Source organism: Poecilia formosa, unplaced genomic scaffold, assembly GCF_000485575.1.
Source record: "Poecilia formosa unplaced genomic scaffold, Poecilia_formosa-5.1.2 Scaffold34, whole genome shotgun sequence".
NCBI lineage: Eukaryota > Metazoa > Chordata > Actinopteri > Cyprinodontiformes > Poeciliidae > Poecilia > Poecilia formosa.
Window position 1 is genome coordinate 116,230 of NW_006799973.1, and position 26,053 is coordinate 142,282.

Consider the following 26,053-nt stretch of genomic DNA (forward strand, 5'->3'; position numbering starts at 1 on the left):
TGAACTGTTGTCGTTTCTGTCCATGAGATGGCGCTAAAACTCACAGCTGACACACCCCGTTAATATTTTTTTTCTCACTACTTCCTTCTCACGTTTCAGTCTTTACCTGCCTCTTGCGGCGTCCAACAGGTTGGTCGTTTTTTTCCGCTCTCAAGATTCAAACTGTGAATGAATCTGTTGTGATGGTCAGTGTGTATAATGTAGGAAACATTCCTGGAATATTTACTTTATTTAAAAGGTAGCTCTGCTGCTTTGAGAGATACCTTTCCTTTTTTTTCTTGGCCGTCTTTTTCCTTTTAAAGTGGGTTAAAGTCAAACACGGAAAGATTTCCTGGTATATCTCCTTCTTCCAGCCTCACATTTTCATATTAAATTCAAACCGACTTTGATTTTAACCGCGGCCTTTAGCTCCTTCGTGACAATGTGCAGGCTCAGGTTGCAGACCAAGCTTCCAGTTTTTGGAGCAAAGGTCTGTTTAAGTTAAAGATTTACACGTTGCATCAGTGTGGGACGGTGCGTGGATACCACTCAGCAGAGTAAACTGTGCTTATGAATGGAAAACCTCATTCAGCTGCCATTTATTACACACACGTCTCGCCTAATTTCTTACGCAGCGGGGGTTTGGGTTTTTATACTTCAATGGCAATTTGCTGCTTCGAGTGTAAACAAAACCTGCAGGAAAATGACTGAAATGCAAAAAAAAATAAAAAATAAAAAATTGCAAGTTTCATTTTTACGCAAGAGACGCTTGTTAAAAAGGTCTCCCAGTTGAAACACCTTTTAACAATCTAGCGATAAAAATGAACCTAAAGAGAAAAAGTGTATGGATTTGATCAAAATGTTGTTTTTAATATCAAAAACAGCTTTATAATTATAACATTTTCAATTACTTTACAGCAGCAGATTGTGTTTGTGGAATAATAGGAAGCATAAAGGATTTGATTGTCGTGTGAATGCAGTGAATTTTTTTGTAATATGAATGTTAAATTTAATTAAGTTGACTACAAGGTGCGTGGTTGTACTGCTGCCGTTCAGCATTTAAAGTCGTGGGTTCAAATCTTTCTACATGTTTGCTTGTTCTCCCTGTTTGTGCCTGATTCTTTCTGGGTACCCTGAGATTAATTCATCTCCTAAATTGCTGTCAGATACAACTCAGACTGACTGGAATGACTTTTCTCTATTATTTAAAGTCAAACGTTTTCTGTGGCTTTCTGAAAAACATCTGTAGCTTCTTAGGACATTTTGTCTTGTCCAAGCAACTCTTCAAAACCAGCTGCTGCTGTAAAGTAGGAAACGCTTTAGTATTTCACATTGTGCTGTTTCTGTCAATTTGTCAACAGATGAATCAACATAATGCGATGAACAAAGCAATGAAGACAAGTTAAAATATAACTTTAGCAAGGTGAAATTTATGCAGCAGTTTCTAGTTTTATACTGTAGGGAAGGGGCGTCAAACTCATTTTTGTTTTGGGCCAAATTAAGATCATGAATGATCTCAAAGGTCCAGTTGATAAAACTTGTTCACAAAGTGTTAAAATATCAATGAATTATTAAAATTAAATAACATAATTGAACATCTTTTCAGCCCCTCCAGGATTTTGTGTTTTTGTGGTACTAATTTGGAAATATTTGCAATATTTGCGCCTATTTATGACGGAAAATGCAACTTTTTATTCCTCGCTGATGTCAGATTATCGGACTATAATCTGACATCAGTTAAGGCTGAGGCAGCTGTTTAGTTCAAGTAAGAAAGATTTTGACAATTTTTGAGAAAAATCTGCGATAAACTCCCAATTGTAAGCGCAAAAAGTGCGGGGATTTATTGCTTTTCCATGGATTTCCACAATAATTCTCGAGAAACTGGAGGGACTGATTGATATTATTTGGCAGTAAATCATGGTATGTTGACTCAAAGCGTTGACAGTTTTAGCATCATATTGACCCACTCAGGACTAATGCAAATAGTGTGATGCGAGTGGGAGGAGAGAGGAGACGGGGGTCAGAGGGTAAAACTGACCGAAGAGCCTCGTTCTGGTGAGATGGGACTCGGTGAAAGACGAGCGCGCAACTTTGTAACTGAGAAGGATAAATTACACAAATAAAAGCAACACATTAAAACGAGGATTGGCGCTGCTGGATGAATGGTTTTATGAAAATGGGTAAGTCGATCGGTCGCTTAGAATACAGTAGAAATAGCTTTTTTTTTTTGTCCCACAGAGGGGAAATTCAGCATCAGATATGTAGGTTCATACGGAAAGCCCCTGAAGTTATAAAAATATCTAAAAAAACAAGCTTAGCAATAGTAACAGTATTAATAACATACTGCACAAGATCATAACGTGAAGATGCTGTGCAGCTTTTAGAGTACATTATACTCACAATCTATGGGAAGTGCAACATGACTTCTTAAAATTTACATAATTTGCATGTGTGTTTCCTTATTTGATGGTGAATAAGAGATTTGATCAAATTGAATCAACAACATGTTTTAAAGTTTGAAATGCATCATTTTGTTGTATTACATGTTAATGATTCTGCTTTTTAGTCGGTTTGATGGTCAGTGTTGGAGCAGAAACTAGTTTTTCCACCTAATTACATTCAGTGCCTTGCAAAATTAGTCATAGCCTAGAACTCAGTCATTTTCACAAACTGTGTGTTTTTATTCAGATTTTATAGGACAAACCAAAATGACATGGTTTTCAAAACGTTTCTGATTAAAAAATCTGAAAAGCTTCTTCTACCAATAAATGAACTTCAGTCCTGCCAACAGTTATTAAACTGTTGTTTGAAGAGCTTAGAGGTTTGCTAGGGAGCAACAAACAGCGTCACCAAGAAACACAGCAGATAGTTAAAGGGAAAATAAGCAGAGAATCTTAAAGTTGGGTTATAAATTATTTGATATATATCTGATCTATGAGATTATCATCTGAAAATGGAGAGAGTTTGGTACAAATGCAAAACTGCCATGGCACTGTGGTTCAACTAAGAGAGTAATTGAAGAAATAACTGGTAACTCTGGAGGAGCTGCAGAGATGGTGGAAAAATCTGATCAAAAGCAAGTTATTTATGAAGCGCCGTCCCTTTAAAAATAGTATTTTAAAGGGGTTGTAGAAGTAATAAAATAAAGAATTTAGCTTGAAATAAACCCATGTTCCACAATGAAAAAAATGTATGTATGGGGTGACTTATTCCACATTTTAGGAGCAGCTATCATAAAAACCAGGCATCAACCTGCTTTTTTCAGCAGAACAAAGTGGTTTGATTGCAGCATGTAGAGTCAAAAGGTCACTCAAGTGTGGAGGCACCAGTCAATTTAAAGATTTAAAAACAGGCAATAAAACTGATTGTTGTGGAGAAGCCAAAATGGGAGTAGTGTGGCTCCACTTGCATGAGTAACCATAAGTAGTACATGATGCACATCTGGCTTTTAGTGATAAAAAATAGACATCAGATGTCCCATTTTCTGTTTAGAGGACACATCAAACATGTGATAGGAGGCGCCCTAGCTCAGGGGTGCACAAACTTTTCCATGCCAAGGACCCCCCATTAGCTTCTGTCCAGGGACCCCCTTTAAGAACCTGCAAACAATGCAATAAAATACGTACAAATCATCACCTTTTAGCATGTTTTTAATACCATTTCAATAAATAATTTTAACTTATACTTTTATGATAAAGATGGAGAAACAGATTCGATTTTGCGGTAACACTTTATTTGAAGGGGTGTGCATAAGACTGACGTGACACTGTCATAAACATGACATAATATCTGCCATGAACATAAAGGAGTCTTTATGAATGTTTATGACAGTTGTCAAGAAGTGTCATTTGGCAAATAATGACACTTTTAATGCAAAGTTGCTCTAAAAGTTGCATTAAAAGTCCATTAAAAATGCCAACTTTGTATGATTTAGTAAATTATGAAAGTTTAATGCAATGTTGGCATTTTAAATGGACTTTTAATGCAACTTTTATAGCAACTTTGATTTAAAGGGTCATTATTGGCCAAATGACACTTCATGACAACAGTCATAAACATTCATAAAGACTTCTTTATGTTCATGACAGATATTATGTCATGTTTATGACAGTGTCACGTCAGTCTTATGCACACCCCTTCAAATAAAGTGTTATTTTAAAAATGTATGATTACAAAGTTTTTATGTTTTGCATTATTTTACTCCTAGAGCTCCCAAGGGACCACGGCCCCCTCTTTGAAAAACACGACACTACCTAATATGTACCTAATATCTATTTTCTTGGGTAAAACTAACACTTTAAAGCTTTCTGAGCTTATCATCCTCACTGTGAAAGCTGGTGGTGAGAGCATCATGCTAAGGGGACGACTCTCTTCACGCTAAATACCATCCTGGAATAAAACCTGTTAGAAGACACTGAGGCAAGGACTCACTTCCTAGAAGGAGAGAAACACTAGAGGAATGGCTTAAATCAAATCACATTCATGTTTTAAAATGGCCCAGTCAAAGTCCAGACTTGAGAATCGGCGCCAAGACTTGAACTCTGATGTTTGTGGCATTCTCAGGCTTGTTTTTAGAAAGTATCGATACAGGAAACAAACACGCGCCATATTTTTCAGAAGTAAAACATGAAAACCAAATAAACTCACTTATATTTATTCACATTTTTCTGCTATACACTGCCACCTCTGTTCATGAAACATCAATACAATGCACTGTAGCTCTGGGATGTCATATGACAAATGGTGGAAAAGTGAAGTTGTGTGAATAGTTGTCTAGACTCTTATCAGTCACGGTGTTTCCGGCCGGACTCGTGTTTTGTAACTCCGGTGTCTTTGACCCGAACGGTGCTTTATTTATAACCAGCCTTCCAAGAACAGGAATCGATGTGTGTGTTTTCAGGTGCGTGCGCACATCTCCATGTGAGAGAGGACGGGTCTGAGGGAGGAGGATCTCAGTGGGACCTGTGATGATGTGTGCAGCAGAGCGGCAGAACTGGGTCACAGGGAGGTGCAGAGAGGAAGCAAAAACAGGGGAAACTGACAGATTCTGAATCTGCAGGACGGAGGAGCTTTGGGGGTTCATATTATGCTGCAAAGCTCCTAGACAGCAGAGTTTTCCAGGCCACCTGCCTGTTGAGCGTAGAGGACTCTGATGCAGTGTCAGAAATAATGCAGATGCAGTTCCTCCGTTTCCTCCTTGTTTTTATAAACGCAGCCTGCCTCCTTTCCTCACCTCTTCACACCCTGTCGTGTTGCTTGCACTGACCTTGTCTGTCAGTTCTGCCCGCTCGTCTTCATGGCCCGTATTTGGCTTTTACTACAGTAGAAAAAAAAAATAAACACAGGCCCGACTAACTGTGACATTCTTCAAAATGGATTCAATTATTTGAGATCGATCCCTTCATCAAGCTCTAGAAGGCTTCCGCGTGAAAACCGGAGCTAAGTTTTCTGGTTTGATCTCTTAACTCTTCACCAACAATGGAGAATAGCATGTTGAGTACCACTAACTACTAACTGCTTCTATTTTTAGTCTAAAAATAACAAGACGGGATCTCTAAAAATTCTTGGAATCAGATTGTTTGCATTGACGAATGAAAAGCAGAGATAAGCAAACAGAACACCAGCCATTGCCAGTGCAAACTCAAACTTCAAATCGATACTTTCTAGAAACATGGAGCTGTTTTCTTAGAAACAGATGTTACATGTTGAATGCCAGGCTGCAAGGCCGGTAGCAATTTTTCTCTCTGACAGAAACCAGAGGTCCAGCTGGAAGAAAAACGAGCATCAGACTCGTCTTTGTTGGAGGGGGACACACAGACGTGAACACAAATGCAGATCTTATTGTGCATCTGCTGCAGCTGCAATAATAAAACCGTTGCTGTGATGAAGAACAGGGAGCTTTTATTAGTCACATAGAGAAGCAGCTTCTACCCTTTCAGTCTCTTTAAAACACACTTTGGTGCTTTTAAGCTTGTTCCAAAGCGGGGGTTGCAACATGAAATGTGCCCCCCAAATGAAGTGGGTCTCTTGTGTTGAAGCAGTTCAAAGCAAAAGTACCAGATTTGCATTTATTAGTTCATTTCTTTAAGCATTAGGTGCCTTAAGTAGACATATGTGAGAGCTGCTGGATTAGCAGGAGCCTTAGCAGTGATGTGCACAAAGTGTTTTGCAGAGTTTGACGTGTTTTATTTTGATTTTGTGTGATAGAGTAACACAAATTACCTTATAATCGCAAAGTGGAAGGAAAAGGTTACATATTCCCTTCTGTTGTCTCTGCAATAGCAAAATCTGAAAAGTGTGGCTCACACCCTCCTGCTTAGTTCAATGCTTTGTAGAAATATCATTTGCTGTGATTAGAGCTGTGAGTCTTTAGGAATTTGTTTTAGCGTTAACTGAGCTGGATGAATATCTGGACTTTAACTAGACCATTCTAACACATCAATATCCATTGTGGCTCTGACTGCCGGATTTATACTGGGATTAAATTACTTTGTTCAGGAGAACCGGCAACACTTTATCTTTTTTATGAGTAGCAGAGTAGAGGGGGGCAAATACAAATGGCAGACACACATTTTGGTTTTGATCAGCAAATTAATGTGGAAAAATACATTTCTAGTATTTTGTGACACGTTTGTAGCAAAGCAAAATGTGAGAGTTTATGGGGTGTAAATACTTTTACACACCGCTGTATGCGAAGCTTTGTGACTGAGTTAATCTGTGACGCTTTTTCTCCATTTTACCACTTTATTTCTAACAGATGGAAGATTTATTTTCCTTTTCCTCTGAAACATTCATAACATCACTCTGACAACAAAAACAAGAAAGTTTCAACCACATTGTTCCATCATATCTTCCCTGAGCATCTTGAACGCACCATTTATCATTTTCTGACGTTCTGCTCCACTGAAGAGGGAAACATTATTTCACAACAAATGTCTTGTGCACCTTTTAGTCGCCTGGAAAACCTTCTGCTTTGAACGACTCACCTCATTTATTACCTTTGTACTCTCAGTTTTCAGACGCCCTTTAAGTGCTCATCAAAGAATATCTGCAGAGCAGTGGCGTGTGGCTTATATCATCAGCTGCTAAACACAGATGAATGTCAGCATGTAATCCTGTGTGACCCCTGCAGGTGGTTGTTAATGTCAGGCCAGCGTCTCGGTGAAAATTAGAAATCGATCATTCTTCGTTTATCGCAGATCCAGATCTCACTTTGCACCCTTCGTTCATTTTCACAGCTGGAGTTCGCAGCCGAGCTTCCGCGATTAGCTTCTCCCCTCTGACGATGACGCTCTCCCTGTCCCCTCAGCTCTCATCAGGCGCTACTCGGATGTGATGACAATGCCGGACTCTTTCATTCAGCGCCAGCAGCTGGACGCCAGCATGGCTGACACCTTCCTGGAGCATCTCTGCCTGCTGGACATCGACCAAGAGCCGATCACGGCCCGCAACACCAGCATAATCTGCACCATCGGTGGGTGTCACAACCGGCCCAGACGGCGGGTTTAGGCTCTTAGGTTCGTTTTCTGGCAGCTGTCATGGCCGACTTCCTGTCACAACAGACATGTCCAGCTGTCAGCGCACTGGCAGAGTTTGTTGGTCAGGAGTTGCAGCAATAAGTCATCAGAAAATGAGAAGAATAGTTTGAAGGAAAAGTTATTCTGGGGTTTTTTCTTGTTAGTTTTTTTTTATTCTTCCTCATCACGAAGAATAAATACATGGAACTGATTATTATCTACTTTCATTTTCTTATTTTACAGACAAAAAGTCAGATTAGTCTCAAACAACAAATTTGCTCTGTTTAATTTTAAAATAATATTTTTTGCTTTGTATTTCAACATTCTTGAGTTTGATCCAACAAAACTTTTTGATTATTTTAAACAGTCAAGGCTGGGTGTTGCACAGGTTTATGGGAAACTTCCAGGCTTGGCTGAAGGTTTTTGGTAAATTGAAATGCTTGTCTTAAAAACAGACACAATGTCCACTGCCACTCACTTCTTCAGATGATTTTATTTTCTCTGAGTCTTCGCTTGATGAATTAGAAAATACCATTCACTTATAAAGTCTTTCTGTCTGTTCTGTTAAAAACTTTCTGCAAGGCACAATGCATCATTTTTACCAAACCTCCAGTCTAGCTAGTGTCAGATGTTTTTATTCATGGGAATGAATAAAAACATTCCCATGAATGTTTTTATTCATGGGAATAAAAACATTCCCATGAATAAAAACATGGGAATGTTTTTATTCCCATAAAAACTCCCTGAAAAATCTATTTGATTTTTCAGGGAGGAATGAGCTCACGACACACACTTTCAGTGAATTTAGAAAACCGGGAATTATGAACAAAAGTTTAAATTTTAATTGTGGACTTGCGTCTGATCAAACCTCTGCGTTTTGAGTTAAACATAGACAGCATACTCCTGCAGAATTAGTAAAGATAATTCAAATTGGTCATTTACTGAAACATTTCTGACTTCTAGGTGTTGGTCACCAGTTTTTTTGGTCTCATTTTATGTTGGCCTTCTTCATTCAGTCCAAAACTGTTCTTGATTTTTATGTTTACAAGAAACAAGCTCCAAAGTGAACAGCTTCAGCAGCTTGACTGCAATTTGAATCTGCTCACCTGGACAAACCAGATCCTCTCTGGTTGTCAAAATGCTGGATCTGTGATAAGAAATCAATACATTTTATTATTACAAATCCCACCAGATATATGTCAGGATCTCATTGATGGCTACAATGTCCTGACAAGGTTTATTTATAAAGAACATTTTACTAACGGTGCTCCACATATTTGGACCTGCATGTATAAATTTGCTCATTGAAACTGTATGTTGGAAGCGAACAATGGTTAAAGTGAGTTATCTTTAACACCGTATCAGTTTAAACATCCCCAGAGACAGACTTTTACTAACATGCCATCTCTGTGACGTTAATTAAAAATTATTCAGGGACAGAAATCCCTGCATGTGCTCAGAACCACTAAACGTGATTAACTCCGTCCAATAATTTATGGGAAGATTAGGCTCTGCCAGTCTAAAACCTCTGCAAATCTAATTCATAAATATGGTATTAAAAATAATTTAGCAACTGAGAGTGGAGATTGTTCCTCTGGTCTGTTGAATCAGCCTTTAAAATGATTTTGGATAGTTATGGACAGAGCTTCCTCTATGCAGGACAGCAGATACGCTGCAGACAGAACAAAAAGCACCTAAACCAATTTGGGTTCAGTGGTGGAGATGACATATGGCTGAATGCACATCTGTGAAAGGAGCATTAGTATTGAATTATAAAGACAGACTGTGCAACAACATATGTTTCCAATAAATCCGCCCAGAAAAAAGATCTACTTTACAAAAAGAACCACGAAGTTTGGAGCTTTAATCAGTTTGGAGAGTCTTACAGGCAAATAACCTGGACAATTATTCTGCTAAACGGTGGAGAGAGAAGTTGAATGAAGGGGAGGAATGAATGATGAGAATAATAAGGATGAATATTGCACTGCAGCGATTTGATGCTGAATGAAACTGGACTGTAATTAAATCAATTTGATTGATTTGGGCATTGTGTAACTGAATCAGACTTGGGCTTGTTTTTGTATAGTTATGTGAGGAACTGGTGTACTAATGGGCTTGCATCAGCCCCATGTCTCACTCCACTTTATATTAGTAAGAAATCCAGAGGCTGTTTAAGCAACAGTGAATGGAAGCAGCTGAAAGTCTCACTGATAATACCTACCAACATTTTCTCAGGGAAAAACGCCACACCACTCAAACTCCGAGATCTGTCTGCAGTAACACTATGAAAACCTCCTCTTAAAACAAATCCTACACATGTTCTGGACGGAAAATGTTGGAATCAACATCTGTTGTTCATTTGGCCCAGACATTGAGGATAAAAGGAAAATAAAACAGCTATTTACCAACAGAGGAGATGTTCACTAACTTGCACAAATCTTACTGATTTTGGGTGGAATTAAGGGAAAAACTGTAAAATTAAGTATATGATGTACATCTAATTTTATTTTTTTATTCAAATTAGTCAGAAAACTCTTTCCTTTGTTGATGTTTTTTAAAGCGACCAAAGTATCAAAGCGTCACATTTCATCCAAAGAGTGATGGATTCACGGTCAGAGATCAGACATAAATGTATAGATCTGAAAATATATTTGGAACGTGATCATATTTAATTAATAGGTATATTGATCTTATTGGTTATTTTATTTAGCCTTTGGTTAAACCATTCATTTAGTTTATGGTTAAATGTACTAAAACAATTGTTTGTTTTTTTTTGTAGATTTTTGTCGTAATAATGTCTCTTTAATTGTGACGCAGTGCATGATGGGAGTAGAAAGTTCATGACCCGTAAAGAGAGAACTCAAACCATGGATTTCGTTTAATAAAGTTGCACAAAAGCGAAAATCTATGTGCGTTTGTAAGTTCTTTTTAGGGTGCAACATGAACAACGAAAAACACAAACATGACGGACATTATTCATGGAGGCGGTCATAATTTTATTATTATTGTAAAAAAAAAAACTGTTGGCAGTGTTTAGCTACTCGTTAATTCAGCATTTTCCTGTTGCTAAGGTCTTTAATGTCAAGAAAATAATTAGTTTTCTGTTTAAAACAGGCGGTTTTGCTAATGCTGGGTTTCTTTTTAGGAGAGATTCTCTTATTTGCTTCAAAAGAAAATGGAAAGACCAGCTGGGATTTATTGATATTTCATGCTATTAACATTTCCAGGTGATTTAACCTTTAAGCATAAAATCTGTCATTCCAACTGAATTGAGTTAGATTGAAGTTTCATGCTGAAATCCCTCACGTTTAATTTCTTTTTCAAAATTGAGGAATGAATAAATGAGGGGTTAAATCAGAGGAGAAAGTGTCCAGTCATCAGAGTCTTGGTCCCTTGAACCTTCCTGGATCCCAGCCTCGTTAAGAGACTCTAACAGTTTGAAGTTTCACTTTAAGCATGAACAGACTTACTGCAGCTGAAGAAACAACTCAGACAGTTATTCACACCCACAGCTAATTTAGTGTTCTCGTTTACTGTGATCGGGTTATGTTTGGCCTGTGGGAGGATAACCGAGCAGCCAGAGAAAAACAATGAAAGCACTTAGCAAAAACTGCAAACTCCACTCAAAAATAGATGTTAGAAGCCTTGCTAACATAAAGCCACTGGAAAATGGAAGATAAAGTCCAATAAAAAAGTAAATCAACTTGATTCCTTTGAAAATGATGCAACATAAAGAGGAAACACAACACTATAACAAAGAAGTACATAAACCTTTTAAATGTTACAATAGCCGTGTTTTAATTAATGCTCATTTTGAAGTGACGGTTTAGAAAACATTGGCAAAATTCAAAATAACTTCCTCAATTTTGCAAAAAGGTTTTTACGCTCGCTTCAGCTGGTTTTTGCCTTTCCGAAAGTGTGAATACGCTAAAGAGTCAGACAAGAACAAAACAATTAGTCAGTAGTAGAATAATCTGGAAAGGAGAGGACAAAAACTGAGATTATAAATTCAGAGATGAGTGGAAACAGGTGAAGTACTTGACCAATGCAGAACAGCTGCAAAGGAGCAACTGAGGAAGGATGGCAAAAGGAAATGACAAAACAGGAAACAGAGGAAACTAATTAGACACAGCATGGCCTCATACAAAGCCAAAAGTGAGAAAGTAACTTGAAAGCAACACCAAAATAAAACAGAAACTACATCAAGAAATAGTCAAAAAAGTAAATAAAACCAGCATATACATAGTCAATTCCTGACGATGCAAATTTTTCCTGAAATTATTTTAAATGAGCAAATAGCACAAAAAAAACCCTGTTGTGTATGCTTTTAAAATACACAATTCTTATTTAGAAAAAGCGTAAAACAGGGATCCTTGTGTTCTGCAGGTTTTAAATGAGACTCTGCTTCACCACAGCCGAGTCTAATAATCAGGTCTTTAGCAGAACTTATCTGGAAAACTTGATATAAAATAAACTTCATTTATTGAAAATACACGATGAAGAACTGATTCCTTTGATTGGTGATCAGTTTCTTGCTCTAATTATGATCTGCGTCATTTCTCAGGCCCAGCATCTCGATCCGTCCCGAAGCTCCAGGAGATGGTCAAGGCGGGGATGAACATCGCTCGTCTAAACTTCTCCCATGGATCTCATGAAGTGCGTGAATCGCAGTGATTAATGCTTTCCTCTGCTCCCCATTTCAGAATCCAACAGCCTGCACACTACGGTCATGCCGTTGGTTTTGCACTCAGTCGTAAATTACTCTTGTTCTCTGCCTTCTAGTATCACAGCGAGACCATTAAAAACATCAGGGAGGCAGTGGAGACCATAACATCTGACCCTTTGTATTATCGAGCGGTGGCCATTGCTTTGGACACGAAGGGCCCAGAGATCCGCTCTGGTCTGGTGAAAGGGGTGAGTGTGCATAAAGAAGTGCAGGAAATCTCTTCTCCCTGGCGCCGCGGTTTGTTACAGGTTGTTATTTCTGCTGGAGAAACAACAGCTGTGGGCGTGAGCTGCTTAGCATTTTCATCATCATTGTACTGTGTTGTGTGTGATTCTGCTGCCTTCAGCCTACTGTGCAGAACAAATACCTCCAAGGTGTTGGCAGACTCCTCATGCCTTGATTAGCTGACAAGATGCACTGTGTGAAAAGTGATCCCCGCTTCGTTTGTCTCATCAATCGGTTTAACAGTTTGTCTGGAAGATTAAATGGCTTCTAAGTCTCTAGCAGTTAATGATAATCAGAAATATACAATTTAGCATGCGAGGATTATTGTTTCCTCTCATGGTGGCTGACGAATGAAGCAACTCAACACAACAGCAACTTTACACAAACATCAGCTGAGATGATTGCATTTATCCAAGAGAGAAGCTAGTAAATTTAGAAAATCACACATTGTAAGCTGAATCTTCACCTCTTGTTCAGCTGGTTCTTGTAGGAAGTTGGAAAAGCAGAAAATTAAACCCTGCAATGTCCAGGACGTTGATTCAGATGCCCTGGAATAGTTTATGGTTGCCCTTTAACAGCCAGTCAACTCGAGCAAACTTTGCCTGTTTATTCATTCTGTTGCAGTCGTAAAGGTTCATCCTGTATCTGGTAGGTTTCTGGTTCGAACCTCTGTTTCTTCTGTTCCGGTCACTTTGCTGTTGCTTCCTTGGTTGAGACTTTATGAAGCACGACACAAGTGCAGCCAGATAACTAGCACAGTAGTTTTCAGAATTGATATTGCAGATTATGTAGCTTAATGCTGCTGTTTACGGTTTTTCACCCGCTCTCACTTATTAACAAAGCAGAATAATGTGGCTGTTATCTTACTATGATTGTTATTTATGCTCCTAATTCTTTGTGAGTAAAACATCAGCGCCTCTCCGTCTACTTGCATTATGTTGAGAAACAAGTTTTGTCAAAGCCCTGCAGCTTTGAAGTCAATCATTCTCAGGCTGCGATCCTGACAGGGTGCGAACTTGACAAAAACAGGCGTCAGCTCGATTGAAATGCAGGGGAAAGACTCCGCACGTGAGACAAATATTCCAAGTGACACCATGTGGACACTGAAATAAATATTTATTTTGAAGAAAACTGGAGCTTCCTTCTGGAATGTGTCTGCTTGTGATTTATTTTATGGAGATTTTGAAGCCATTTCATGTCAACTCCTCCCATCTACAAGTTTTGCCAGAAGAATGACAAAACATGCTTCTGGTTTCTAAAAATGTTTTTCCAGTCTGTCAGTCCCTGTCAGGTTTTGTGTGTGTGTGTGTGTGTGTGTGTTTGTGTTTTACGTCTGTGTTTTTGTGCAGAAAGTGGAAGAAGAGGTGGAGCTGGCGAAGGGCAGCCATGTGCGAGTCGTGACTGCAGAGAGTGACAAAGACAAGACAGATGGGAAGATAATCTGGGTGGACTATCCCAACTTGCCTAAAGTCCTGGAAAAGGGAAAAAGGATTTACATCGATGACGGCTTGCTTGCACTCAAAGTAGTAGAAATAGGTAACATGCATTTTATTATCCCCACTTTTTATTGGTTAAACAATCTAAATGCAAGCAGAAAGTCAAAAAATAGTAAGCTATAGAAGTGTTTATACATTGCTATTGTAAGACTGGGCTTTTAGATATTTATATTTTTTGCACTTTTGATTGTTTTTATTCAACAAAATGAAAATTGGTCTCAACCAAAAGTGCATGGTTAACAGTCTCAACTGGACATGTAGAGAAATTCAACATGGCTTCCAGCTGGTTCTGATCGGCCCGTCATCAACAGCATGAAGGTATTTTAAATTTCCCAAGTCTTTGAAAGTTTTCCAAATGTTTAGTTTTTGACTCCTAATGGAACTGGGACCAATAGAATAATAATAATAAAAAAAAACTAAAATAATGGACTAATCATCAAAAATGTTGATATTTTGTTTTCATTATTTGCTTAAACTTAGTTTTTTCTGCAAATACACGTGTGTACAAATATGGTCATCCCGTATCCAGCAGGTAAAATAAATATTGAACACATCATTCTTAGTAAACATATTTCTAAAGTTGCTATTGACATTAAATTTTCATTAGGTGTTGGTAACAACCTAAATAAACTATACATAGAAAGAAATCAAAACAATTAAGTAATGTGTAAAAATGTGAAATGACACAGGGAAAAGGTATTGAACATGTTTACTGATATTTATTACAAAAGCCTTTGTTGGTAATGACAGCTTTAAGCTGCACGTGTTGTTCAGCTGTGATTTTGACCCATTCTTCCACCCAGAGACTTAAATCTTGAAGGTTTGCAGCAGAGCTATTACTCTTATCCTCTAGGCTTCATGCTGGTCTTGCTCCTGCAGGTCCGGACTGGGTGGACACGGTGGTGGAGGCCGGCGGCATTCTCTGCAGCCGTAAAGGCGTCAACCTGCCCAGCTGCGACCTGATCGGCCTGCAGGCGGTCAGCGCGCAGGACGAGGCCGACCTGAAGTTCGGAGTGTCTCACGGCGTTGACATCGTGTTCGCCAGCTTCATCCGTTCGGCCCAGGATGTGAAGGACGTGCGTCGGGCTCTGGGGCCTCACGGTCGACACATCAAAGTGATCAGCAAGGTGGAGAGCAGACAGGGAGTTAAGAAGTAAGTAAGTGGGCAGGAATGTGTTTCTAAAGTGAAACCATTTGGGCAACAGAATCTGCAGGCAGCATGTCTAATAATTAGACGGTGACAGGACTCATAAATCTGTAATTGACGGTGGTCTGCCGCCTCCATCAGCCTGGAAGTGAGGATCGTTTGTCAGTGGTGGATTTGACGTCTTTGATAAGCGAGCGGTGTGGTTGTCTGTGTAAGTTATTGCTGCCATTAAAAAGATCAGACACAGTTTATGTCACACCTCGGCTGCCTGCGTTACTTATCTGATGCTCTGCTGCACCTGGCAGCTGACGACGTTAACACCCAGCTTTACTTACAGTGACTCCGTCTTTTAATGCTCGGAGAGAAACGCACATTTTGTACATTTTCTGATTAACCAAATGTTGCACAGTCCTCTGGACTGGAGTATTTTTTTTATTACTACAGAGAGTTTATGTTAAAATATGCCCTTGCTGTACAATATTTTTACTTTTTATGATGTTTTTGAATATATTTTTTATATTTTCTCTGAGTCTTTTTGCTGGTATTGCCTGTCGCTTTGCTGCTGTTCCACAGAAAAAGTCCACATTGTGGGACAATAAAGGATATTTGTAATTCTATAAAATATTTCCTACTGCTTTTTTCTTGCATTTAAAGCTCATATATGATTTATTTTAATTTAATACAAGCTGTTTAGAAAATTATTTATTTTATTTTATTACAACCTGTGTTAACCATACTTATAAGTATATCTTAAATTATTGTGAAAATACATTTATTTTTCACTTTATTAATTTTTTGTTTTGTTTTTTTCTCAATTGTGTGATGTCAGGAAATAATTTTATTAATTAATTAATTTATTTTAAATTGATTCATGGTTGTTTATTGTTAGAATTTATGCATTTAAGTTATTTTTTTAATGAAATATAAATTATATTTTTTTAAAAACTAAATTAAGTCAAATTTGATTAGAGATTAAATTTGAATTGTATTACATCTTGTTTAAATATAGTTCATTATTAATATTGTGTGTTTTTTCATGTAATTGATAAATATTATTTGTTTTATTTTCAAATATTCGACTTTAAACAAACTTTACGTAATTCAGATGCGTTAAAATATACTATTTATATTATAAATAGCATTTCTCCTCCTGACGGTTTTTATTTCCGTGTCAGCTTTGAGGAGATCCTGGCGGAGAGTGATGGTGTGATGGTTGCCAGGGGTGACTTGGGAATTGAGATCCCTGCTGAGAAAGTCTTCATCGCCCAGAAGATGATGATTGGGCGCTGCAACTCTGCTGGAAAGCCCGTCATTTGTGCCACACAGGTCAGAGCGCAATCGTAGCCACGTGAAAGGATGCGGAAGTGATAAAATGTCGACTTGTAACGGCAGCTTTAGCTTGTCCAACATCAAACAAGTCAGTGGAGACCTGCATTGAAGACGCTGATTAACCTTCTCCTCCAGCATAATGCACCAATGAGAAATTTTTCTCTCGTACCCGTCTCATCTTTCTTGCACAAACCCAGCCAGAGACATGCATGCTTCCACGCTCCTGCAGCCATGTTGAGTCACAGTGCTTCATCTTGTTTATGCTCCCGCTCTTGACTCGCAGTGACAGCGTTATAGCAGGTTTGCAACTCGAGACCTAAGCTCACAAAACGGCTCCCACACACCTACACACAAATCAGCGTTATCTGCAGCTCCCTCACTGCTGCTGCAGGAAATATGGTCTCTGTTAGGCGACGCTGCAAGCTGTCTCATTTTCCAAACGCCTGCCCCTCTTATTGACTCGTGTCGTTTCGTGCCCGGTTCACTACTAATGATCTTCGAAGTTCATACTTGATTGCCTCTGCATGAATGATCTCTTATTTCCCTTTCATTGTTGTGCAAGCTATCTACAAAACCCCCTACTTTCTCTTTTGGATATTTTACCACATTATCTGTTTCGTCAGTGTTTTATTGTGATTAAGATTCTTTAAAGGTGGGAAATTGTGCGCTTAATGTGTTTTTAGATGTTGGAAAGCATGGTCTCTCACGCACGGCCGACCCGAGCGGAGAGCAGCGACGTGGCCAACGCCGTGCTCGACGGAGCCGATTGTGTGATGTTATCTGGGGAGACCGCCAAGGGACAGTTTCCTCTAGAGGCAGTAGCAATGATGCACTCAGTGAGTCTCACAGTGTGCGAGTTTGGTCCGTTTTGCTTCATTCCCATTAGAAACACTCATTTTTTCTGTTTGCTGTTCACATTTGCTCTACACTAGATCTGCAGGGAAGCTGAGGCCGCCATCTACCACCAGCAGCTGTTCGAGGAGCTGCGTCGGCTCACCCCTCTGTCCTCTGACCCCACAGAAGTCACTGCAATTGGAGCCGTGGAGTCGTCCTTCAAATGCTGTGCAGGGGCAATTATAGTCCTCACCACCAGCGGCAGGTAAGCCGTCGCCCCACTTGCATAAAAGTTCGTGTTTACTTTCCATTTCCTTAAATATCTGTTCACTTCTCATTCAGTCTCTGTTAGGCAGAAACATATTGTGATGACAATCCTAACCTATATGCAAAGGTTCAGATCACTAGTATGACACGACTCTTAGATGTGTTACCAAATCTATGTACACAACCACAATCCAACTGCCTTGAGTATTTTATCTAGAGCATCTCAGTGTCACAATTTGCTGAATTTCCTTGGACTTTTGGGTGATTTCTGCACCTCTAAGGCTTTAAGATGGCCTGTTATGCTTCCTTGAACAGGTTAGGACTATAACAAAACGATAATCTTTAAATCTTTTGTACAAAATCATTCTTAGATAATGGGATTTCAGTCTGGTCAGTTCTGCCAGAATGAGTTGCTTTAAGGGCCTCTTGTAATTTTAAATCCAAATAAGCTGCTGCTGCCCCCCCAACTCAACGTTTCCACCGCATGTTAAAACGGCTGCAAACAAACAATTTTACAACTGTACATCTTTGAAAAGCAGAAATGGAGCCTACAGCACAATTAACAAGAATGCAGGAAGGGGTTTCTGGATGGTAAGACAACAACGAAGCACATCTTTATTTATTTATTTATTTATTTATTTATTTATTTATTTATTTATTTATTTATTTATTTATTTTTTAAGCACTTTGACTGTTTTTAGAAGCAGTTGAAACCCAAATGAAAATACAAAAACATGCAAGAAGATTTTTTTTTTTTATTTATTTCAGAAAAGGTTCCCTAAATGTCATAATTTTTTGCATACTGTGCTCAGCTTATAAGAAACTGGGTGTTGGTTGGTGAAAATGTTTTGTTTCTGCCAGTAAAAAATACCCAACAAATAAATCTGAGTAACTCTCACTGCAGATAAATGAGTCAGCTTTTCTAAAATGACAGATGCTGGTCGTTTCTTATTATGTCATGGTTGCTGGGTGCCTCAGATGGGAAAAGCAAGAACAGCGACAGATCTGGCACCAGATTGAAGATAAATATCTCACTCCATGATGGCAGGAAAAATGATCCAAATCAGAGTCTGGCAATCAGAGGCAGACATTTGAAGGCAAAATAAACTTTTATTTCAGTTGTAAATCCACTATTTTCACACCTATAACATCTCCAGGATCAACTAATTTATTACCAGGAGTTCAGGGAGAGAAGAAGGCAAAAGATTTGGAGTTTAATAACTAGGTGTCAAACAGACCATCACAGAGAAAAACAAAAACACAAAAAGAAATCAGGATTTAACTGTGATTTATGCGGCCCTCTAAATTATAAACTAAACACAAAGTGTGCTTAGATACCCAGATAGCACAGAATGATTGAAACAACATTGAATCAACGTTGAAAGCTGACATTGAAAAAACATTGAAAGTGGCCGTGACTTGTATGTTGAATCAACGTTAGGGTTTCAACCATAACTGACATTATATCAATGTTGATTCAACCATCATCTGAACGTGGAATTGGAGATTTATTGCAGATTTTTCTCAAAAAATGTCAAAAACTTTCTTGCTTGTGCTAAACAGCTGCCTCAGCCTAAATTGATGTCAGATTATAGTCCATGACCTACACAGCGAATAATAAAAGTCGCATTTACCGACATAAATAAACGCAAATATCACAAATATTTCCAAATCAGTGCCACAAACACTTTGATTTTTATTGCAAAAAATCACAAAGCAATCGTGAAATCCTGGAGGGACTGAAAAGATGTTCAAGAATATTATTTAATTTTAAGAATTCATTGATATTTTATCTGTTTGCGAACAGGTTTTATCAATACATTCTGGCAGAACCGGCCCTTTAAGAACATTCAGGATCTTAATTTGGCCCAAAACGAAAATGAATTTGACATCCTTGATCTAAACGGTTGTAATGCAAGCAACAGTGATCACTGTTCATAATCGGAGGCAATGTGGATTTGCAGCATTTCCTAAAACACAAAGCTAAGGCTTGAAAACCTTCCAGTGGGTTAGAAGTCACAGTAGCCGACACCGAAGTGTTTGTTCCCTTTGACTAGGCTTTTAGTCCCTTAATCAATGAAATCATCATTTGAACTCTGCATTTTGTATTCATTTATTTGGGTTATTTTTGTGTGATGTTCAAATGTCCTAAATCAGTAAGAAATCTGTAAGGCGACAGACTGCTAAAGCCTCGGCGGATCATTAAGCACTGAGGAACAAAGGTACAGTCTGACTAACAATGAGGAAATTCACATTTACATTCATCATCTGCCTTCACAGCAGACAACAGATGGGAGTGTTATGGGAAGAAAACTAGAGAACCTTTGCTTCCAGCATTAATGCTTCAGACACAAATCACCTGAAATTATCAGATGATAAACTCATCTGATAATTGACAGCAGACTGTTGTTCCTCTCTTACATTAGACACATGGAAACCATTAGATTTAGAAGAGACACAGTGAAGTTAAATGAATGATCTGTGCTACACAACGCTAAAATCTACCTTTTATATATTTAATTAAAAGTTCTGTCCTTCTCTCCACCTTTCTGTCCAGGTCAGCGCACCTCCTGTCCAGATACCGGCCTCGCTGTCCAATCATCGCCGTCACCAGAAGCCCTCAGGTAAACTTTGATAAACTCAGAGATAAACGCTTGTGTATTTGTCTCGGATTAAATTACAGCCTAATTGTTGATGAATCATCCATCTTTTCAAAAATAAAAACAAAACAAACTGAGCAATGTGCGATACAGTCATTATTTACTCTCACCGTCTGTTGCTGTAAATATTGACGGTGTGGACACGTCAGAGTGAAAATTAAAGGAAGTTATCTGCAGATAAAACCGAAAATCCTATAAAAAACATATTTAATCTTCTAAAATCCTCTGGAGGAAATAGAACTTCAAGTTGTTTACTTAAATATTATTGTATCAGTCAAATCAAATCAGTTTTTATGTGTATGGTGCCATTTTACTTCAGCATTAAAGGATGTTAAATTAGAATTACTCATCGAATGCAGACAGAGTTATAATAATAACAATTTATCATTAGGTAATTTCCTCAATAAGTAGTTTGACACTCCTCTAGGCTGCAGAAGACTAGAAGGTTTCAACTTCAAGCAGAACAACAACTTGTACAACCAAAGGTGCCATGTAATAACTGGGAGTGCCACATTTTTCAAGGTTTTATTTCCAAATAATAAATGCACGGTTGAAAAAAAAAAGGTAACTCTTTATACGAAGGGATGAGCATAAGACTGACATGAGACATGAAACATGACACAACAGTCATGAACATGAAGGAGTCTTCGTTAATGTTTGCGACTGTTGTAACTATATTTCAGCAAATAATGACACTTTTAATGCATGAAAGTTAATTAAAAGTGTCAACTTTGCATTATTCAGTAAATAATGAGACTTTTAATGTAAAGTCACATTAAAATTTGCATGAAAAGTCGATTAAAAATGTCAAGTTTGCATTAAAAGTGTCTTTATTTACCGAATGACACTTCATGACAACTGTCATAAACATTCATGAAGACTTCTTCATGTTCATGACTGATGCTACGTCATGTTTACGACAGTCTCATGTCAATCTTATGCACACATCTTAAAGTGTTACCAAAAACATGATTAATCCCTTTTCAGTTTAAAATTACGGGTCGCTTCATGTTGGTCTGTCTTAAAAAAAATACCAGTATAATAAAAAAGATTTTTGCTTTGTTTCGAAAAGGCTGCAGGAGTGTGAACAAATCCAAACACTGGAAGGGCAAAGATTTTAAAGTAGAATAAAAATGACTGACTGCATCTTCCTCAGGTGGCGCGTCAGTCCCAGCTGCTGAGAGGCGTATTTCCTGCTCTTTTCCACCCTCTTCCTGCTCCCGTCTGGGCCGATGATGTTGACAACAGGGTCAACTTTGGCATGGAAATAGGTCAGTGTGTGTGACTGATGTTTGCTCCCATCTCCTTCCTCTTGAATTTAAATCATTTCCACTGGCATTTCTCTGCAGGGAAAGCAAGGGGATTCTTCAAGTCGGGAGACATGGTGATTGTGGTGACGGGCTGGATCCCAGGATCCGGCCACACCAACATCATGAGGGCGGTGAGCGCCTAGCAGCTACGCCTCTGTACCAGATCCTAAATCTGACCCCCAGTCTGCGCTGGGAAGGCTTTATGGTGAATGTAATTGGTGAATGTGGTTTTCACTACAGCACTGTCGCAGTTTGAGGTATTACGAGGAAACGTAATCTCATGTGTGATGAATGACTCCTTCAAATAAAACTTGAAGCTTGAACTGCGGCTGACCTCTCATTGTTGTCAGGAAGCCAACTGAAGCTAACTTTAGCTTCTTTATGCATTAAAATCAGATTTTATCTGTGTGTCTGTCCATGTAACACGTTGCTACTGTTAATAAAGATAAAGATAAGGCTTTTACTCACATTTCTGAGCATATTTCCCTTCAAACTTTTTTTTATTTTTTTTAGCAAATATAAGCAGCTCTGTGTGATATATTGAAAACATTTGGGGAATTTCCTTTGTATCCACAGAGATGATCTTCCTCTCCACTAATGATCCAGTTTGTGGCATCGTTTCTTTTCTTCTAGAGATATCGACGCCCTCCTCCTCTTCCTCCTCCTCCTTTTCTTTTATTAGTGTGTTTGCATATTTAACATTCCCACGAATCCTCTTCTGCAGTTTATTCAACCCTCCATCTGCAAACACACAACCTCTCTCCTTCCTCTGTGAGCCATATTCTTTCTAGCAAATTACCTTTAATCCTCAAGGACTTTTGCATTTACCTCTTCTAAGAATACCCTGTACAATCTGCAAACATAGACTTAAAAGAATAAAGAAACATACAAAGATACAAGGTTCAAAACACAACCATAACACAAAAACAAGGAGAGAAACTCAGGAGTCAGGAAAACGAGTCTGTACAAAATTAGTATTAAAAGAACTCAAAACCAAAGAGTAAAAACAAAACTCAAGCAATTCAAAATGAGAAAAAATGAATGCAAGAATAAAAATTGATAATAGTAACTTGGCAAATAACTCATACCAGTAAATATGCCAAAGAAAAAAGTTCTTACTGTTAGACTCATGATTGTGGTCATAACATGTTGATCTAAAACTGAGGAAAATATCAAATTATTCCATCTGTCCATCATGTGCATGAATTTTGCAACAATCTAAGTAGAGTAGGTTAACATACTTTCCTGCTGAATGTGAATTAAACATAATCTTCCCACTTTTTTCTGTTCACTGTCAGGGTTTGCAGTTTAGATATCAATGTTTTTTTGTTTATCTGGATTGACAAATCTGAATTTGACCAGAAACTAATCACATTTTCATATTCTTCTAAAAGTTCTGAGGATTTAATTTTATCTTTAAAATCCAATTTGAAAAAAAGGATTGAACAGACACAGATGAAATCCGATTTGCACGAACCTCTGAGCTCGGTCCAAACCTGCTTCAGGTTCGTCAGTTCTGTCAGGAGGAATGGGCCAAAATCTCAGCAAACTATAACGAAAAGTTTTTGGAAGGAAACTCAAAATGTCTGTCCAAGGTCATAAACTTTAGAAGATGTTGAACCTGTTTTCTGAATTTGTAAAAAAAAAAAAAAAAACTAAACAAAAAAATTGGTATTTAGCTATTATAAATAATTTTAGTATGCGGGTATAATGTGATTTAATGTCTGACAGACAGCGGATCGTGTGTTTCCACCTGTAGGAGCTTTAACTTCTCCCCTTCAAGGAGACTCTCCTTTTTTCCGTCTCTAAAGTTTCATCATTGCTCTCTACATCAGCCGCTCCCACGTTGCATTGTCTGGAATTGATGACGCGCGACTGGTACCTGCGAGACATGCGTGCGTCTTGCGCCAGCCGCGCACGCGGCCTTTGTGGGGGGGGTTAGCGGATGATGGGGATGCGGGTGCCATGGTAACAGGACGATTAGATCCGGACCTTTATATGCAGATTTATTTATTTAATTCTCATTTCAGCGCGCCTGTGTGGACGTGCAGGCTGTCGGAGTGAGAGGAGCGAATTGCGCGAAAGACCTTAAAACGCTCAACAAGTGCTTTTTTTGTTTTGTTTTGTTTTTGCTCTTTTCTTTTTGTCAATAATTGCGCTGGATACTCTTGATTCTGCGGAGTTGTGAGGACAAAGCCGCTTTCTTTTTCTGCCTGCTGGAGACATGTATCTGCTCTCGGAGAAGGACGCCGCCTGTTTTCTGGACAGAATGTCATTGAAAGTCGTGTGAAGTGCGGATGGAAACTGAAGCTGCTTCTGAAAGCCTGAAATAACGCGAACAACGGGACCAAGTTAACATTCTCCGCTCCCTCTGTCTGTGAGCGCTTCAGTCACGGGTGGACTTTCTTTCCTTTTTTTTCCAGTGCTCCTTCCATCATCATTTCTCTTCAGATGCTGACAAATGACTGCGTGTCGTGTTTTCCGAGAAAGCATGGGCTGAGATTTTTAGGGGGATGATTTGGCTTGTGTGCGCCCCGCTGACCGTGTCTCAATTTCCGTGTGCGTGTTTGTGGACGCGGTGTCAGGATGGATCGGTGCGCGTCGGAGTGTGAGCGTCTCTTTTGGTCGATACTTTATGTGCAATAACAGTCCCTCTGCTGCGACCGAAGGAGCGAGTGTCCTTGTCATTCATCCTCGGATGGATGTTCCGACCCAAACATCCCTTACGTAACGACATGTGTGTTGGAGGTGAAAAAAGGCATTACTGGACGAGTGGTGTGGAGAAATAGGCGACGCCGACGGTCAGTGAGCGACCAGGACGCTTATCTACAGCAGACCGGAAAGCCGGTGCCGATATGACCGGCGCTGGAGCGCCGAGGGCGGCTGTGGAGAGGAGAGGGAGGGCCGCTGGCGGAGAGCAACCTTTCAAGGACGAGGAAGGAGGAACGATGGAGAAACATCTGTGAGGACAAACGAGACTCTTGAAGTGGGGGTGAAAATGTGGCTGCTGGCGTGACAGTGGGAAGAGTAAAGAATTCAATTATCTGCGTGGGGCCATTTCCAAGGGCACGGAGGTAAGGATGGCCACATTACCGGAGAGAGGCCGGGGGTGCGAGGAAGCAGCTCCAGGAGAATGAACACAGACTCGGGTTACTTTCCCCCCCATCATCTTTTGTTTTAATAAAAGCGACAGAGACATCTTTACCTATGTAGGATAATCTGAACAGGTGATCACAGCCTACAGGTTATAACACCATTCTCCCTGAGTGGGGATGGATGGGGTGGCGGGAGGTGTGGGCACCCCTGGCAGTGCTGGGGGCTCCGGGGGTGACACCCTGCCCAGGCGGACTGATGGGGAAGCAAAGCGGCGCAGTAAAGGCAGCCTGCCCTCCCCGGGCTACCGGCTGTCCCAGGCCTCTCTGGAGGGAGAGAAGGGCTCCTTCAGTGCAGACAGCTCCTCCATGAGTGGACGAGGCCGCCGCCCCTCCATCATGAGCTCCTCCCCCAGGGACAGCCTCCCCTTTCGTGCGGCAGGCACCCCAACCACCCCGGGGACCCTACCCATGGCACTACCACCTCCAGCAGCATCCTCCTCCTCCAGCTCTACCCATCCTCCTCCTGCTCTACGGTCTGTGGGCTTCGCAGCGTCCCGTGCCGCCCTGGCCCCCACCTCCTCCACCGGAACCGGGGTCATGGTGGTGGCCACCGGCGCAGAGACGACCACCACGGCCTGCAACACCACCGTGGCGGGGACCCCGGAGATGGCGTGCCAGTCTGGGCTTGGAGGGTTTGGGATGGGGCTGGACGGAGAAGACTACAGCAACTCCAACCAGAGCACCTTCATCCAAAGACAGTTTGGTGCCATGCTTCAGCCTGGAGTCAACAAGTTCAGTCTTCGTATGTTCGGGTCCCACAAAGCTGTTGCCATGGAGCAAGAGAGACTAAAATCAGCAGGAGCCTGGATCATCCACCCCTACAGTGACTTCAGGTAAACAGAAAACAACCAGCAAGCAACTGGTAGCAAATGGCACCTGTAGCACATCAAAGACCGATTCTTTTAGGGAGAATCAGTTCAAACAAGTGGAATTGTGATACGTTTTTAAAAAGCACACTTGAAAGATAACGAAAGACACTCAAGAACAAACACAGCACAGAAATACTTTGGAGCTTAAAAGAAGGAAGACGATGAGGGAAGAGGGCAGGGCTAAAGGGATAGAGAGGATGTGGTGTATTAAAGAATAATAAAATCAGCAAAATCAGTCAAAAATAGTGATTCATGCAGCTTTGATGAAAAACAAGGTGAAGAAATTCGGTAAAACAAATTTTACTTAGATCTTATTGTACAGTAAAGATCTCTTGTAGCAGTCTGTATCACAGTGAATTTGAAGAAACCTCTGACTGAAGACACTGCTTGCCTAAGGCAGTCTCTTGAAGAGGATGGTTAGGGTTGTCCATAATTTTCTTGAACTTATTTGAAATCCTTCATTACGAAGTGAAAATGGTGAGATGGCACCGTGACCCGGGGGGCACCAAATGCTAAATAATAAATAAATAAATAAATAA

General features: G+C 39.7%; 2 protein-coding genes across 3 annotated transcripts in view; both read left to right on the forward strand.

Annotated features, from left to right (window-relative positions):
• Positions 1–37: 37 nt before the first annotated feature.
• Positions 38–21,957, forward strand: pklr (pyruvate kinase L/R). 2 transcript variants are annotated; one of them, XM_007549951.2, is made up of 12 exons: positions 38–129; positions 7,289–7,453; positions 12,061–12,152; positions 12,279–12,410; positions 13,797–13,983; positions 14,823–15,096; positions 16,266–16,416; positions 17,103–17,255; positions 17,352–17,518; positions 20,078–20,144; positions 21,337–21,451; positions 21,530–21,957. In XM_007549951.2, the coding sequence occupies exons 2-12, from the start codon at positions 7,315–7,317 to the stop codon at positions 21,631–21,633; spliced, it is 1,581 nt and encodes a 526-aa protein (XP_007550013.1). In that variant the 5' UTR covers positions 38–129; positions 7,289–7,314; the 3' UTR covers positions 21,634–21,957. The 2 variants fall into 2 exon arrangements, with proteins under 2 accessions (XP_007550013.1, XP_007550012.1); XM_007549950.2 differs by lacking the exon at positions 38–129 and adding an exon at positions 2,025–2,159.
• A 1,490-nt stretch (positions 21,958–23,447) lies between these two features.
• Positions 23,448–26,053, forward strand: part of LOC103136624 (potassium/sodium hyperpolarization-activated cyclic nucleotide-gated channel 2) — a 20,280-nt gene continuing 17,674 nt past the window's right edge. Inside the window, exon 1 of the mRNA XM_007549952.2 lies at positions 23,448–25,478. Coding sequence (XP_007550014.1) covers positions 24,763–25,478 — 716 coding nt within the window. The 5' untranslated portion in view covers positions 23,448–24,762. The remainder of the gene's footprint in view (positions 25,479–26,053) is intronic.